General features: G+C 36.5%; 2 protein-coding genes across 5 annotated transcripts; one reads left to right on the forward strand and one right to left on the reverse strand.

The window, feature by feature from the left end:
* Positions 1-330: 330 nt before the first annotated feature.
* Positions 331-7,959, reverse strand: LOC141643647 (uncharacterized). 4 transcript variants are annotated; one of them, XM_074452886.1, is made up of 9 exons: positions 7,758-7,959; positions 7,416-7,532; positions 6,784-6,870; positions 6,508-6,657; positions 5,310-5,383; positions 4,040-4,189; positions 3,470-3,755; positions 2,325-2,558; positions 331-1,077 (listed from the first exon to the last, which is right to left on the reverse strand). In XM_074452886.1, exons 4-9 carry the CDS (start codon positions 6,652-6,654, stop codon positions 715-717), a joined length of 1,254 nt encoding a protein of 417 aa, XP_074308987.1. In that variant the 5' UTR covers positions 6,655-6,657; positions 6,784-6,870; positions 7,416-7,532; positions 7,758-7,959; the 3' UTR covers positions 331-714. The 4 variants fall into 4 exon arrangements, with proteins under 4 accessions (XP_074308987.1, XP_074308986.1, XP_074308988.1 ...); XM_074452885.1 differs by having other exon boundaries at positions 7,401-7,532; XM_074452887.1 differs by having other exon boundaries at positions 6,798-6,870; positions 7,758-7,953.
* Positions 7,960-12,205: 4,246 nt separating this feature from the next.
* Positions 12,206-13,048, forward strand: LOC141641759 (uncharacterized). The gene has a single exon (XM_074450408.1). It carries the CDS (start codon positions 12,206-12,208, stop codon positions 13,046-13,048), a length of 843 nt encoding a protein of 280 aa, XP_074306509.1.
* Positions 13,049-15,396: the final 2,348 nt, after the last annotated feature.

The following is a 15,396-nucleotide window of genomic DNA, read 5'->3' on the forward strand; positions in this document are numbered from 1 at the left end:
TAATCCTGGATAACAGACTCGAAACAAAGGACATCGTTCTTGCTGAATCAAAATGAGAACTGAATTCAACATAACGAAAACACATTGCTCCTGTTGAATCAACAAAGACAACCAAACTCCACCACCGAGACCAACTCCGAATCATGGTTACCGAATTCGCTATGGATACGTCCTTACCAATTCATGATTCGCTCTTATAGAATGTGTGTTATACTGTATGTATTTTCAGTAAGCAACATGATAGAATTCGCTTTTAACAATTCGCGATTCGTAAGGCACCGAGCGAATTCGGTAACCATGCTCCGAATAACAGACTCAGATGAAAGCACATTTCAAAATGGATACTTGTACTTTATAAGTAATTCCCCGCAATATCTCATGTTCGTTCCACTCGAGATTGTAGAAATTACAGAGTATATCAATATTTATATCAACCCAAAAAGATCGAAAAAAATGAACAAGAATGCTTAGCAATGTTGGGAATTCTACCGAGTGTACTAAGACGGGAAATTAGGTCCATCACATATATACAGAGGTTAGGCACGACCGAATGCTGAAGGGATAGACTCATAAGTCATACCTTGGAACAAAGGACAGACTTTAAGAACTTTCACTGTTTTCGAATTTCATCAATGGTGCGAGTAGTTGGTCTCAAAACAAGTGTGTACAATACGAAACAATACCTGGGTACCAATCAGGTAAGTTCGGGACTCGTCATCTTTTGGACCCGTCGTTGGCAGCAGGAACATTAGAGGGAAAACTGGAAAGGTCGAGGTCAACAAGAGTCATATCATATGGGACTGCAAGAGAATTTGAGGTATCCACAAGAAGAGATGATTTTATATCTTCTGACGTTAACTCTTGTCCATCGAGAGGATTAATGGGGGTGCTTGTGGAAGAGGATGACTGGCTAGAGAGTTGAACATTATCGAGCTTGTTTCCGTGCAAGTGCTTATTTCTTCTCACTGCATCCATCTCCTGTCCAGTGGGTACAAATGTTCGTGACCTGTATTTCCTTGGTCCTTCTTCACCCTCACCGTGGTTGTAAAGCACATAATCGTGATAAGTCGGTGCAAACTGCATTGTGTATTGTGCAGACTATCAGCCATATTTGTAAATCAAAGAACATAGTATAATAAGAAAAATTACATTACATAAATGGCAAATTGAGCCTGATGTCGATTTTAGCAAGTTGTCAAACATGTAACATCACTTTTGGGGTTTGAACAATGCCTAATTAAGTTTTAAGGAAGGTTCCAATTGATATTGGCAGTCTAAGCCTAACCAGAGTGATACTATCTACTCACTGCATTCCAAAATTAATTAATCCATTCGACTTCAGCAGTCAAATGATGTCCAATTGTCCACTGTAAGAAATATTCATAATCACATTCCATTTTCCTAAAATTTTCCCAAAGGTTAACCGTAACTACTGAAAAGAGGACTGAACATGGCCAGCATTTGGCAATCAGTGATGAATTATACCAGATAAAATTGCTTCATCTACGGAATGTCGCCATGTCAATGCCTTCTTGTTCCCAATATATAGATAAAAGATGGTAGTTTTGTGCCAAATGACTCTGATTTTCTTGTTTTGCAGAAGGATTGTAAAGAGAACTCTAAGGAAGGAAGACAACGGCTTATATGTGTTCAGATAGCAGCTGGATTTCTACGACGACGTTTATAGTAATAAATTCCAATATATGAGAGAGATATTCTTGCAAATATTGTCACGCCAATTGTTTTGGCTAGATATTCTCGCTCTGGTGAGGGTCGGATCATTTTGTGAGACAAACGTAAAGGTGGTAGTATTTTTATTGAAGGTGAAAGATCAGATTATTTAATAGAAATTGCAGACATTGATTACTTTTTGTTAAATTTATCTTCTAAAAGTGATGATATGAAAATTTCACATTTTCTCTTTTCATATATTTGGAGAAATATAAATGGTCAAAGTTGACACTAGTAGACTACCAGAACAATGTGGACAATAAATTTCGTATAAAGGAGTATTATTTAGGAATATCTAGCAAAGAAGCCGGTATTAGTATGTAAGTTGAGTGATGGTACTCATGAGTCATGACCTGGGTTCAAAAACCATCAACAACTACCCTTGTGGCTCCTTGTAATATTATCAGACATGTCAGAATAATTACTGAAAAAACAAAGATAAAACAACAATATCTTCGGAGATAATCCAACATTATGATTAATTAAAGTCTCGCATGCAAACATAATTTCATGACAATCTGAACTTTTTCTGTAGTTCGGTGACAAATAGACAATCAGGAATTTCAAGGTTGTTAAAAAAGCAGGAGACTCACCTGGTGAACTGTGTCATGATAGAAGTCGTTCAATTTCAACGAATGTGCAAGGCTTCCAGTGAGACCAGGAGATATACCAATGTTTGCACCAGCATATTCCTTGTAGGGAAAAGCATAAAAGTGGCCAGCTGCTGCCATGAGCATCTCAATACAAACTATAAAATTTTGGAAACTTGCGGCGTCTTGTGCATCTTGTATGAACCCGGACTTGGCAGCTAAGAATACCAGCACACCCTAGAAAAACGTAAATCATATGAATTATCAGTGTAATGAGTCTAGTGTATTAAGTACTAAATTACTCTGAGTTGGCATATACATCTACACCAGATGTAATAATAGAGCTCATTTTTTTATAATCACCTACTTTCAATAGTACCATTATATTTTCTATAAAATAAACCATAAAGAGTTGCTCCACCACACCCCTTTAGGAAAATTACTATCATGGCCGTACAAGCAAGTCAAATCTTGAAATAGCCTGCAAACAACTTGACAGTATCTATCATATCCTTTACTTTCATTTTTTGTGCAGTATGAATATGATAGGCCAGCAAGTCTCTTGTGTATGGCAATTGTATGCACACAATAGGCATTTAACCCTATCATTAAAGGAGGAATACAACATTAAATGGAATGGTTATATGCATACAAGTGCTTCCTGTAAGTTTTTTGTCGTAACCCAAATGGACACCCTAAAGACAGAAAAGAAAAAATGAACTAGAATACTTTTTGCATTAAGACTCTACTTGGATGAGGGGATTTGGAGGGATAAGAGGGGGCGGAAAGGGAGGGAGGCAGGGAGCCAATTTCCCTTGTTTAACTTTTAGGTTGGATGGGAGGGAAACAGAGTATTTTCCCTCTTACAAGGCTAATTAATGTGTTTCCAAAGTAAGAAAATACGGAAGGAGGATTTTCTCCTCCGCCCTTTTCTCTCTTTTTCTTCCCCTCTTCCCTAATTCCCTCCTTAACATGTATCCAAAGTCAAACTAAAGGTAAACATCCACCTCTATTGCCCCACCCACCTCCTTTCAAAACTCATTCCATGATCTTTCCTTTCATCAGAGTTACTTTGCTTAATGGCCCTCAATAAATAAATTACCAACATTCAGCAAACACAGAGCATTTAAAAATAAAATGTTTATTACCTGCCAGTATGTTAAGAAAACAACTGATTTTATCAAGACAAATTTAGGAACAGGATTGAAAGGCTGAAGTAGATCTCGGCACGCCATATAAAACAAGACCAGTGCATAGAGAGCAACAGTATATGAAATTGTATAGATTATAGTGATATAAAGGTAGGATTGCTTTGCACTGAAGTCTCCATCTTCATACTTTCCCTTTGAATAAAGTATAAATGTCATAGTCACCAAAATGGGTTTCAAAATGACAAACTGCAGACACCCTTGCTTACATCTTCGAATGAAACGCCTGTAACAGCATTAAATACGACGTACATCAGCTTCCAGTTGCAAACTAACCAAGACTTTGCAGTTATAAGACATGCATAACTATCGTCTCTGAGAAGCAACATCAATCAAGAGAGTCAAAGTTCTGAATAGTAGTGATAACGGAAGACTGTAAATGCTTTTATTAATGACTTTATGATCAACCTTTCATATCCCTTATTCCACAGGACCACAGCTAAAAAGCAGTTCAGAACAGAAAAGTAATTACAAGCTTAGCTAAGTTAATTTCTACTGATAATTACTTACCCATCCAGTGGCAGAGGAGGAAAGCAACAAGTCATCAGGCACACTGAGGACTTCATGACTCGCCCACTCAAACTTAGCACAACAGCTCCGGGGCCCCCAACCCATGCCAAACACAGGGACAAAAAATTATAGATTACCCAAGCTTCATATCTGCAATAGCAATGATAAAATTAACAAAATTTCATCCATTCTAAAATACTCAGTCTCAACTTCGCATTGAATATTTAATTCGTTAACAAATACTCCCTCCAACTCATTTTGTTCCTCCCATATTCCATGCTGGGACACTTCTTTTTGTTCCTACCATTTCCTATTTGGGCAAGTTTTTAGGTATAATGACCCATTAAAGAATCACTAATCCCCTACCCATTTATAATTAAACATTCAAACTATTTATTAAAACACCCTCTATTCCCAACCCCAAACAACGTCCACCACACTCCTCACCAACACCTGGACCACCGGTCTTCCCCACATCAACCTGCTTCAACCACCAGGCGATGATTTACCTCCCTATCTCAACGCACCTGGTCCGCGACATAGGTTTCCTGTAGTTGGCCACCATGATCGGCTGCGGATGACTTCTCTTTGCCGGCCAACCTCTCCTCCCACGACGACTGACACTCCTTCGCTGTCGTACTGCCACTTCCAAAGCTATCATAATCTACCTTACCCTTGTTCAACATTAATCCTCCACTAAACCCGACACAGAATTGATGCACAAGTAAATTTCAAAAACGGCCACCCGTAGGTGTGTTGTCCAGCCTCATACGATCCCGACAAAGGTTGTTTATTCTCTTATTATGGGGGTTGTGTATGGTGGCGGTGGTGATGCGGTGGCATCTTGATGTCAGTGTTTCTGGGTGGGTGGTACAGTAAGTTTCTGGTGGTGACGCAGTGGGAGAGTGGTGGAAAATGGTCTGGCGACGGTGGTAGTGCCGTAGTGGTGGTAACTTTGTGGGGTTCTGGTGATGGGTTATATGAGTGGTGGTAGTTTGGTTGGAGTATCTCGCCTAGTTTAATGCTAATACACGGTGGGTTTGATTAATCTGATACTTAATTACTCTTTTATTAAAAACTGTGCCTAAACAATATGGGAGGAACGAATAGATGCTGAGGGAGTATTTGAATATCTGCATAATACGTTACTCGATTCAAGCATCATATGTCAATTGAATCAAGCGAACAAAACCGAAGTATGTCCACAGTAACTATCATAAATGTAGAGTAGAACTTGCAACAAATATAACATTTTATCCTTGACACTTACATTTCTCTTACAGAATCAAAGTAGATGCCACTGTCAGGCTTAACCAGCGACAAGAATGACATAAGCGCATAAACCTGTAAACAGCACGTTTCATACATATTTTAGACTGCCATGCCATATATATTCACTTATAAACTTACGATGTGTTTAGATTGAGGAATTAGAAGGGAAAAGGGGGGGAGGGATTTGGAGGAAAACAAATTCCTTTGTTTGGATAGCAAAATGGTGGTAGAGGGATTTGGAAGGGAGGGAAAATGGATCCCTCCATTTCCCTCCTCCAAGGCAAATTATTTCCCCTCCGAAAAAAGAAAAAATTTGGAGAAAAAACTCCTTTCCATCTCCACTTCCCTTCCTTCCCTTTCCCATCCCTCTTTCTCGCACCCCATCCTTTCCCTCCATATTTTGTACCCAAACAAAGGGTTAATTTCTGAAATGAAAGAGAAAAAAGGGCATATCCAAACAGTAAATACGATGTTCCCAGCAAACGTGTCTCACAAACAGATACACAGATAGAAGGGAAGAAATAAAATGCTAATGGATCAAATTGACATAACAGCATTGCCATAAGGTCACGGGAATATGAGGAACACTGACCAGTAGATTCTATGACCTATACTAATCAACATTGTGATAGTCATCTATGACAATTTCAAATTAATAGGTAAGTAGTAAGTTCTATGAAACTATGAAAGAATTATCTTCTCGACAAGCTGGCTCCCCGTTTAGCTTCACCTCTTCAGATCTACAGTTACCACTTATAAAAGGACTCATGCTTAATTCTTTCATATAACTTAATACATACCTATTAATTTGAAATTGTTTCGCAGCATTTTTTTGAAATATATTCATACAAAAAATGGCATCAATCCATCTCTTTAGGGTAAATGTTTTGGGGATCTTCACCAGCTTGCCACCGGTGCCAAAACGCACCTGAAACTCTCTCAATTTCTATTAAATCTATTTAGTTGACTTCTAGTTTTCAAACACATTGTACTTCCATGTCAGAATTGTCCGTTGTCACCAATAATTATTAGAAAGGTCTATAAGTTTACGACAACCAAACACAATGGCCACATTTTGGACGGATATCACAACAGCGAAAAGATTCAACCATCACTATCATATAAACCAGAAGGTGACACGGCATAAATGGCAGAGCTGAAGAAGAGGTTCTCAAATGAAGAAAGGCAGCACTTACCGGAACCATAAAGATAATACGCACGATATATCTCTGATAAGTAGGCTCTGTGTAATTCATAAGATGACGGTATATGTGGAAAATCGCCAAAGCAATTGCTCCAACAGTGCATGGCAACGCGATGATGATGTAGTAAATTGGCACCATATTCTAATTCACCCCCCAAAAAAACAACTCATCAACTAACGGAATTAACCAATAACAAGTGAAAAAATACATACAAAAGCCTGGAAAAGTTCAAATAGATAATTTCATGATTTTCATCATGCAGCTTACTCTCTTATTAATACCACGTGTGAGCAATAAATCGAACAACTGTCTGGAAACCCGAACAACTAGAGTCCCTTACTCTAGAGTGACATCCTGCAACATTACACATTTACAGTTCAATCACAGATGGTATATTGAATCGTCGATTTTTAATGTTGGTCACCTTTTTGTTAAGAGCCTAACCTTTGTTTAATTTCTATAAATGTCAATTTGATTGATTTGATATCCTTTGTAAATGTCGTATGACCTATATTAACTTTGAAACTGATCTAACTCAAGAAACAACAAATTACTCCTTTCATCCCAATTGTTGTTTAACTTTGATTAATACTCCCTCCGTCACGGTCAATTGTTGTCCTTTGGTTTTCGCACAAAAATCAGGGAAAGGGAGGGGGCCAATTACTAACTGACAAATGGAACAAATTGAGTGTGAATGATCAAAATGCTCATTAAGTTCATTCTTAAAATAGACAGGGCAACAATTGATTGAGACACACCGAAATGGAATAGGACAACAAATGATCGGGACAGAGGAAGTACGTCTTACAAAGAACAAAAAAGTAAACAAATGATTAAGATGGGAGGACTAACTGATAACCAAAGAAGAGAATACAAAGAGAAACCTCAAGAAGTCCTACTGAATAATTCCGCTCAAGTAATTTGATCTGCTCGCGATACAATGTGGGAGCTATAAATCGAGCAACGACTGGAACACGAACGATTCAGAAACCCTAACCCTAACCCTAATATACACCCTGCAACATTATAATTCAATTATTACTACTCGTAATGCTCCAAGCATCAAAATCAATCACTAAAGTCCAACTACAAGTATAATTACTGCTAAATGAAGATAAACTACGCAATACAATCGAAATTTAGAAGAAATAATACTGCAAATAGAAATAATCGCGAATTTTAATTCGGAAACCAAAAAACTGGAAATTAGCAATAATTGAAAAGAAAAACAAAGGAAAAACCTGGAAAGTAGATCTGGATAAAGGAGTGAGAAGGATGAGCACAAAAATGGCGGCTGCTACAGTAATTACGAAGATTTGGTGGGAAAAAGAGGGAGAAGAAATGGAGAATTTGGGGGTTTCGAGTAGCGTTTACGACATTGACATCTAAGATAATGAGGTCCAAATTTGAATTCTTTTTTAGAAATGAAAGATGAAAGAAATTGCACTCCGTATTAACCATCGGGTTTATATTATCATAAGCTTCTGACGGATATTACCGTCACAAATGAGAATTTGGGTTATATTTATCATTACCCTTATATTAAATCCAGTCGAATTTGGGTTATACTCGACCAATGTGTCAGTCAATTTTCCATTGCGACGGTAGTAAGTTGTAAGTTACGATGAGATGATGTTACGTAATACTTTTTTTTGGTGATAAAGAGGTGATCATTTTTATTAAAAAATGAAATGAAATTATAGACATTTTGTTATAGAATGATTGTTTTTCTTCCGTCGTTATTTATAATCGTGGTAAGGGAAACCAATTGTTAGAGTGTTGGATTAGGTTAGCTATGAGTATTTATCCACCATTTTAAAAGCTTTATTCAGCATATCCGTTATTTGTGATATTACCCTATTTATTATCGATGGTTCAACGAATAAACGGTCATTATCCACACATAAAAGGGTTGGATAAAGTGTTAAGTAAGTGATTATACAATTGATAACGAATTTTTTATACTGGAGAATTAAATTTATATTTCACTTAAACACAAAGTAAACTACTAATATGCTAAATATTTTAGCCCTTTTATTAGACCATCCCCAAGCAAGGTCACCGACTAGGTCGTGACCTTGTCGGGTCACGCTAATGACTCTTTAAACTAGGATTAACAACATGATTTTGGTGACCTTGAATAACTCAGGGGCAACCCATGACCCTGAGTAGAGAAATTGTTAAAAGTTGGTGACCTTACACGTGGCGTATTTCTATTGGTTTACAACATTAAAAAATCAAAAAAATAAAAAAAGTACAAAAAAAAGTGCAGCTCCTCTGCTTTCTTCTCTGCTGTTCTGTTGCATCCAGGCTGCCCCATTTTTCTTCCTTCTTTTCTTTTCGCCAATTTCCTTCCATTTCCCCAAGTCTCTTTAATTTTTCATCCATAATCTTCTCAACTCCTACCATACAACCATAAATATTAATTGTGTAGTAAAAATAAATGTAAAAAACAGTATAAAACTAGAAGTAAAAAATGCAAATCAGTAATATTTTTAATCTCCTACCTAAAATAAATTACAAACATAAAAAATATATAACTCAAACACTTATATAATTCTCAATTTTCAAATATATTATGGATTTAAACGAGTTTGATTTTTCAAGTTATGCTATTGACGATTATTCAACATATCAAGACTCTCAAAATTGACGATTTAAATCAAAGTACTCCAATTCCCACTTTTATATGTTGACTCATGCTTTCAATAAATTTTATTTATTGCCAATAATTTTTTTTTTTATGTACACTGTCAAATTAATTTACTTAACATATTTGAGTAGAATTTATTTTAAAAATGAAAAGAATAACTTAATTGTAGTATGTTATTAAATAATAATTGTAAAAGTAAGAGAGATGTTTTGGTGGGGTAGTGAATGTGGTAAATGATTGAAAATGTTGGAAAGTGGAAAAATGATTGGGTTGGTGACCCAGGTCGTGACCTTCTGCTTGGGAGGGTGAAAGTGGGTCAAGATTAATAAGGTGCGATTAAGAGGAAAATTTGTGATGACCCGATTAAGGCGACCTTCTACTTGGGGATGGTCTTAAGGGTTTTAAAAATGGAAAGATTTTAGCTAAATATTATAAAAACCAATGATGAGTACTTCTCTTACCCATTCTCATTGCCCATTGTCCCCTTCCATCATGACTCATGAGTCATGAATATAATATCAATAGGTCTTGGTATAGACGGGTGGGGCGAACAGACGGGTAAAAACCTCTAATAAAATGGGTAGGGGAGACAAGGTGGGGCACCCCCATGTGTTTTTCACTTTATGGTAAATGGGTATTTTGTGAGGGAAAATGGTATCCGTCTATACGTATAGACGGATAGTGTCCGTCTATAATGAGAATTTGTGATATACTCCCTCCGTACCACACCAAAGGTAACGTAAGGAAAATTGGAGTATTTAAGAAAAAGTGGAAAAAGTAAGGGTAAAGAGGGAAAAAATAGGTGGGGTATGTAATTGTGGGTTTAATTGTGGGTTGGTAAGTGGGGTATGTAATGGCATTTTGTGTAAATATCAAATGGTTATAAGGATAACTTGGTAATGTTGTGGGCCAAATAAGGAATGTTACCTTTGGTGTGGTACGTCCGTTTATAGTAAGTGTTACCTTTGATCTGGTACGGAAGGAGTAATATAAAGGCCGTCCACGGTCCATTGTTGGTGACTTGGAATATATATCCATTCTGTTGTAAACACAAAGTCAAGGTGAAAATCTCACGTCCGGGATTTACTCCACCATCCTCCCATAAGTCTACATTTACTACAGTAATATGGCAAATGTCTTTGGTGCATTTAATGTATACACACCGTATTACGTTGTATAAATACCGTACTCGATGAATGAGAAAACACACAATTTTCACTCTCAATCGTAATCTTTAACACGTTATCAGCACGAGCTTGCTCCGAATTCGCAAGGTATCATTTTCAAAATACTCGTAATAATTTAGCTCTTAGAAATTTTTTTTTTCAAACAATTATATTACTAAATAATATTTTTAACATGGATCAACAATGTCATGGGATCACCACTATTTTAAGTTATATCTCAAATTCTAACATATATTTGATCACCGAACCTACTAATGACTTACCTATAAATATCCCTGTTGCTTGCCCGCAACCGCAACCACAACCACAACCGAGTGAACCATCGGTTGTTGCCCCACTTAATCAACACTTATCAAAACCGATTCGAACCAACCTCAATAGTCAAGTAGACAGAGAAACCAAAAAGTGTCACAAAACCCGACAATTTTTTCCCGAGAATATAGCGGGAACGTCTCGCTTGAAGAGACCAAGAGACGAACAAGTGTCCTCAGAGTCAACCGAATCAACCGACTCCATCCGCGAAAAACGCCCCAATACTAATATTATTACTGAACCATCTACCCCAGCCGACGGCCTCTTAGGGCCACCTAGGCCGGCAACATCGGCCGAGAAACGTCAGATAACGACCACCATGTCTATCGTCTGAAAGTTTTTTTTTAAAATCGTTAGCCATGGTAGTAAAATATTTTATTTTATTTTGATGATATTATGAAGGTTGTTATTTAATAGAGCTTTTGGAATGAAGCATTTTTTTTGTCTCTCAAAGAACAACGAGAGACTTGGAAAAATGTAGAAATGAGGAAGAGAAAAAAATTGTCAGTGGTTGTATAGTAGCAAAGGTTATAGTTAGGTGTAGCAAAAGTCATAGTTAGGTGTAGCAAAAGTCAAGTTTGTTGGGTATAATAAGTATAATATAAGTATAATAATTTGAAAATAGAAGTTGTAATTGCATGTCTAAGATAGTATTAATATCATATGTAGTATGCATTAAGAGCCTAATATCCTTCCATATGTATTACATCTTGTTTCTAATTTTATTTGAATATCTCATTGATAATCGTAAACATTTTCTTTTAGTTTAATATTTTTTTTTTCCTTTAATATTATCACTATTACCACCGACGCTACAGTATTTTTAACCCCTATAAAACCCTTATAAACTCTATCATTTTACTCACTTCTTCTCTTATCCAAAGTCTTCTTCCCTTATCCAAAATCACGAGAAAAACAAAAAAAAAACAAAAAAAAAAAAAATGGATAATAATAAGGATACAATACCCGAAGACGAGCTCATGCGCTCTATTAAGAAAAATCTTCGTGAGTTAGAAACCCGGCTTAGTTGGTTAATGATAATAATAATTGTATTAGTTGCCCTTTTCGCTATGTTTTTAGCTCATATTATGAATAATAAGTAAGTTTTATGCATATTTAGCTCTTGTTACATATTGTTATTTATGCTTTTATATTAATTTTATTGTAATCTTTTGATTAAGCTGAATTATCTTCCTTTATATAATCTTAATCTATGACCAATTTGAATTATAATAAATGAATAACAAGACCACTAACCGCAATAAGGTAATAATGTTGAATTAATTAAGGTAGAAAACTTGAACATAACTATTCTTGTTTTCTAACAGTTTTTATTTTTTTTTACGTTACATAGAAAAATGTCTCACATTGCCAAAAGAGACTTCGATATTCTTGATTTATCCGGGCGTAAATTCTGCTATGGAAAGACGATGTCATAGCCCATTTGGGAGCCAAGGGCCTCGATCATACTGTTGAGGTAGGTAATTTTGGTACCTACCAAGAAAAGCAATAGGCTCATATATTTATACGACATCATATGGATGAAGGGCTAAAAAATGAGTATTTGCGAATAAGAGACCCTTCTGAATTATGGGCTCGCCTTGAGGAAAGGTTTGTACATCAACAGTATGTCCTACTCCCTAAACTTCGCCATGAATGGGAAAACTTACGTTTCCAAGATTTTACTTCGGTAAACGAATATAATTCGGCCCTATTTCGCATTGCCTCACAATTGGAGTATTGTGGTCATGAAGTTAGCGACTTCACTAAAATCGAGAAAACATTCTCAACTATGGGCAAACGCAATATTGATTTTCAAAGACAAATAAGGCAAAGCAAAATTGAAAAATTCACTGACCTTATTGCAATACTTTTAGTCGCTGAACAAAATGACAATGTTTTGTTAAAAAACGATAATTTGAGGCCAAGTGGATCTATTGCAATACCTGAGGCAAATTTTGTTGCTAGAAGTGGGCGTGGACGCTGGATCAATAAGCGAGGACGCGGTAGAGGACGTGGTTCTGGCCTAAGTAGAGGTCAAAATACGTTTAAAAAACCACATTACGGAAAGCGGAAGGCTTATCCCGAAAATATTGAAAAACCTAGAACTACTTGTAATAAGTGTGGTCTAGGAGGACACTGGGCTCGCGCGTGTGGCACGCCAAAACACTTTGTCGACCTCTACCAGGCATCCATCAGGCAAAAGAATAAAAGGCCTGAGGCACATTTTATTACTGATGCCATACCATTAACATCCAATATGCCTAAATCAAACATGGTTGAGACTGACATGCTTGAATCAGACATGATCGAAACGGCAAACTACTTTCTGGATGATGGCGCCGGTAGTAGTGGATTCAATATGACATCTACTATGTAGAAAATATGTTACCTATATTTTAAATCTTACTATGCATCCATGTTTAATATGCTTTTATTTCTTACCTCAAATAATGTAATATACTAGTTTCCATTTTCATTGCATCCTAAACATAATTATTAAACAATATTAATAGTCTTTATTTTAATGTTTTAGATATGACAACCGATGCAGAAGCATGCTTAATAGATAGCGGCACAACTCACACTATCTTGAAACAAAGACAAAAATATTTCAGAATTAATGCCAATTAAAGCATATGTGAATACTATATGCGGCAACGCTGAAATAATTGAAGGTTGTGGAAAAGCTATCATCGTACTCCCAATGGGAACAAGCATAACAATACATAAAGCGCTATACTCGAGCAAGTCGCAACGAAACCTGATCAGTTTCAAAGATATGCGACAAAATGGTTATCATATTGAAACCATGACAGAAAATTCTAAAGAATATACGCCTAACAATAATAAAATTGGGCAAGAAATGCATATCCGAGAAAATGCCATAATACTCTCTTGGTTTATATTATACACATATAAATCCCATTATAACTAGCATGATGTCATCAACAAAAATAAATGATAAGACCGCATTCACTTTGTGGCATGATAGGTTAGGTCATCCAGGACCTGGCATGATGACAAAAATTATTGAAAGTTCACTGGGACACCCTTTAAAGAATGTCAGGGTAATAAAATCTAGTGATTTTCCTTGCAGTGCATGTTCACTGGGAAAATTTATTACAAGACCATCGACAAGCAAAATTAAGAATGAATCACCCGGATTCCTTGAAAGGATTCAAGGTGATATATGTGGCCCAATTAACCCACAATGTGGACCATTTCGATATTTTATGGTACTAATTGACGCATCTACGAGATGGTCATATGTAACCCTTCTTTCCACAAGGAATTTTGCTCTTGCGAAATTACTTGCTCAGATAATCGGACTATTTAACGCAATTTCGGATCGAATATTAAGAAAATTTGCCTGGATAATGCGGGGAGTTTACTTCTCAAGCATTTAATGAGTATTGTATGTCGATTGACATAGATGTTGAACACCCAGTAGCACACGTCCATACACAAAATGGACTGGCCGAGGCAATGATAAAAAGATTGCAGCAAACATCTAGGCCGCTACTAATGAAATCAAAATTACCAACATCAGCATGGGGACATGCTATTCTACATGCAGAAACCTTAACCCGGTTAAGGCCTACTGCATATCATAAATTTTCCCCCTTACAACTGGTAACAGGACACCCACCAAATATATCACATTTAAGAACATTTGGTTGCTCTGTTTTTGTACCAATTGCTCCACCCCAAAGGACTAAAATGAGTCCACAACGAAGACTGGGTATATATGTTGGATTCATTTCTCCAAGTATTATTAAATACCTTGAACCTATGACTGGAGATTTATTCACGGCACGATTTGCCGATTGTCATTTTGACGAACATACATTCCCAGTCTTAGGGGGAGAAAGGAAAGTGGACCAACAACCAAGAGAAATTACATGGAATGCAGATTCATTATTATACCCTGATCCAAGAAATGGTTCTTGTAATCAAGAAGTACAAAAGATAATTCATTTGCAAAGTGTTGCTAATCAATTACCTAATGCATTTACAAACTCAAAAGGGGTCACAAAGTCTCATATTCCAACAGCAAATGCGCCTGCCAGAATTGACATTCCTATAGAAAACTCTGACAAGTCAATAGCAGAACAATCTATGGCACGTAGGAAACGTGGGAGACCACCGGGCTCAAAGGATCTCAAACCTAGAAAATCGAAGAAACAAAAGGAAATATCATGTGATAAAGATAGTGAAGAAGAAACACTACTAGAGTTACCGAGAGATCAAACTTTGGAAAATGTAAATGATGACAACCAAGAAATCTCAATGAATTATGTTCATACGGGAATTGAATATAACCGAGTAGAAGTCAATATCGACGAAATATTTGTATGCTCCATCGCAATGAAATCATGATGACAAAAATGATATTGAGCCAAAAAAATGTTAACGAGTGTCGTCAAATACACGACTGGCCAAAATGGGAGGAAGCAATAAAAGCAGAATTGAAGTCTTTTGAGAAAAGAGAAGTTTTTGGCCCGATAATACAAACACCAAAGAATGTAAAACCGGTAGGGCATAAATGGGTCTTCATCAGGAAACGAAATGAGAAAAATGAAATTGTAAGATATAAAGCAAGACTTGTTGCACAAGGGTTCTCGCAAATGCCAGGAGTTGATTATGATGAGACATATTCTCCTGTAGTTGATGCAACAACTCTAAGATTTATAACTGGCCTTGCAGTATCAAAGGGATTATACA

The sequence above is a fragment of the Silene latifolia genome, chromosome 2 (genome assembly GCF_048544455.1).
Source record: "Silene latifolia isolate original U9 population chromosome 2, ASM4854445v1, whole genome shotgun sequence".
NCBI lineage: Eukaryota > Viridiplantae > Streptophyta > Magnoliopsida > Caryophyllales > Caryophyllaceae > Silene > Silene latifolia.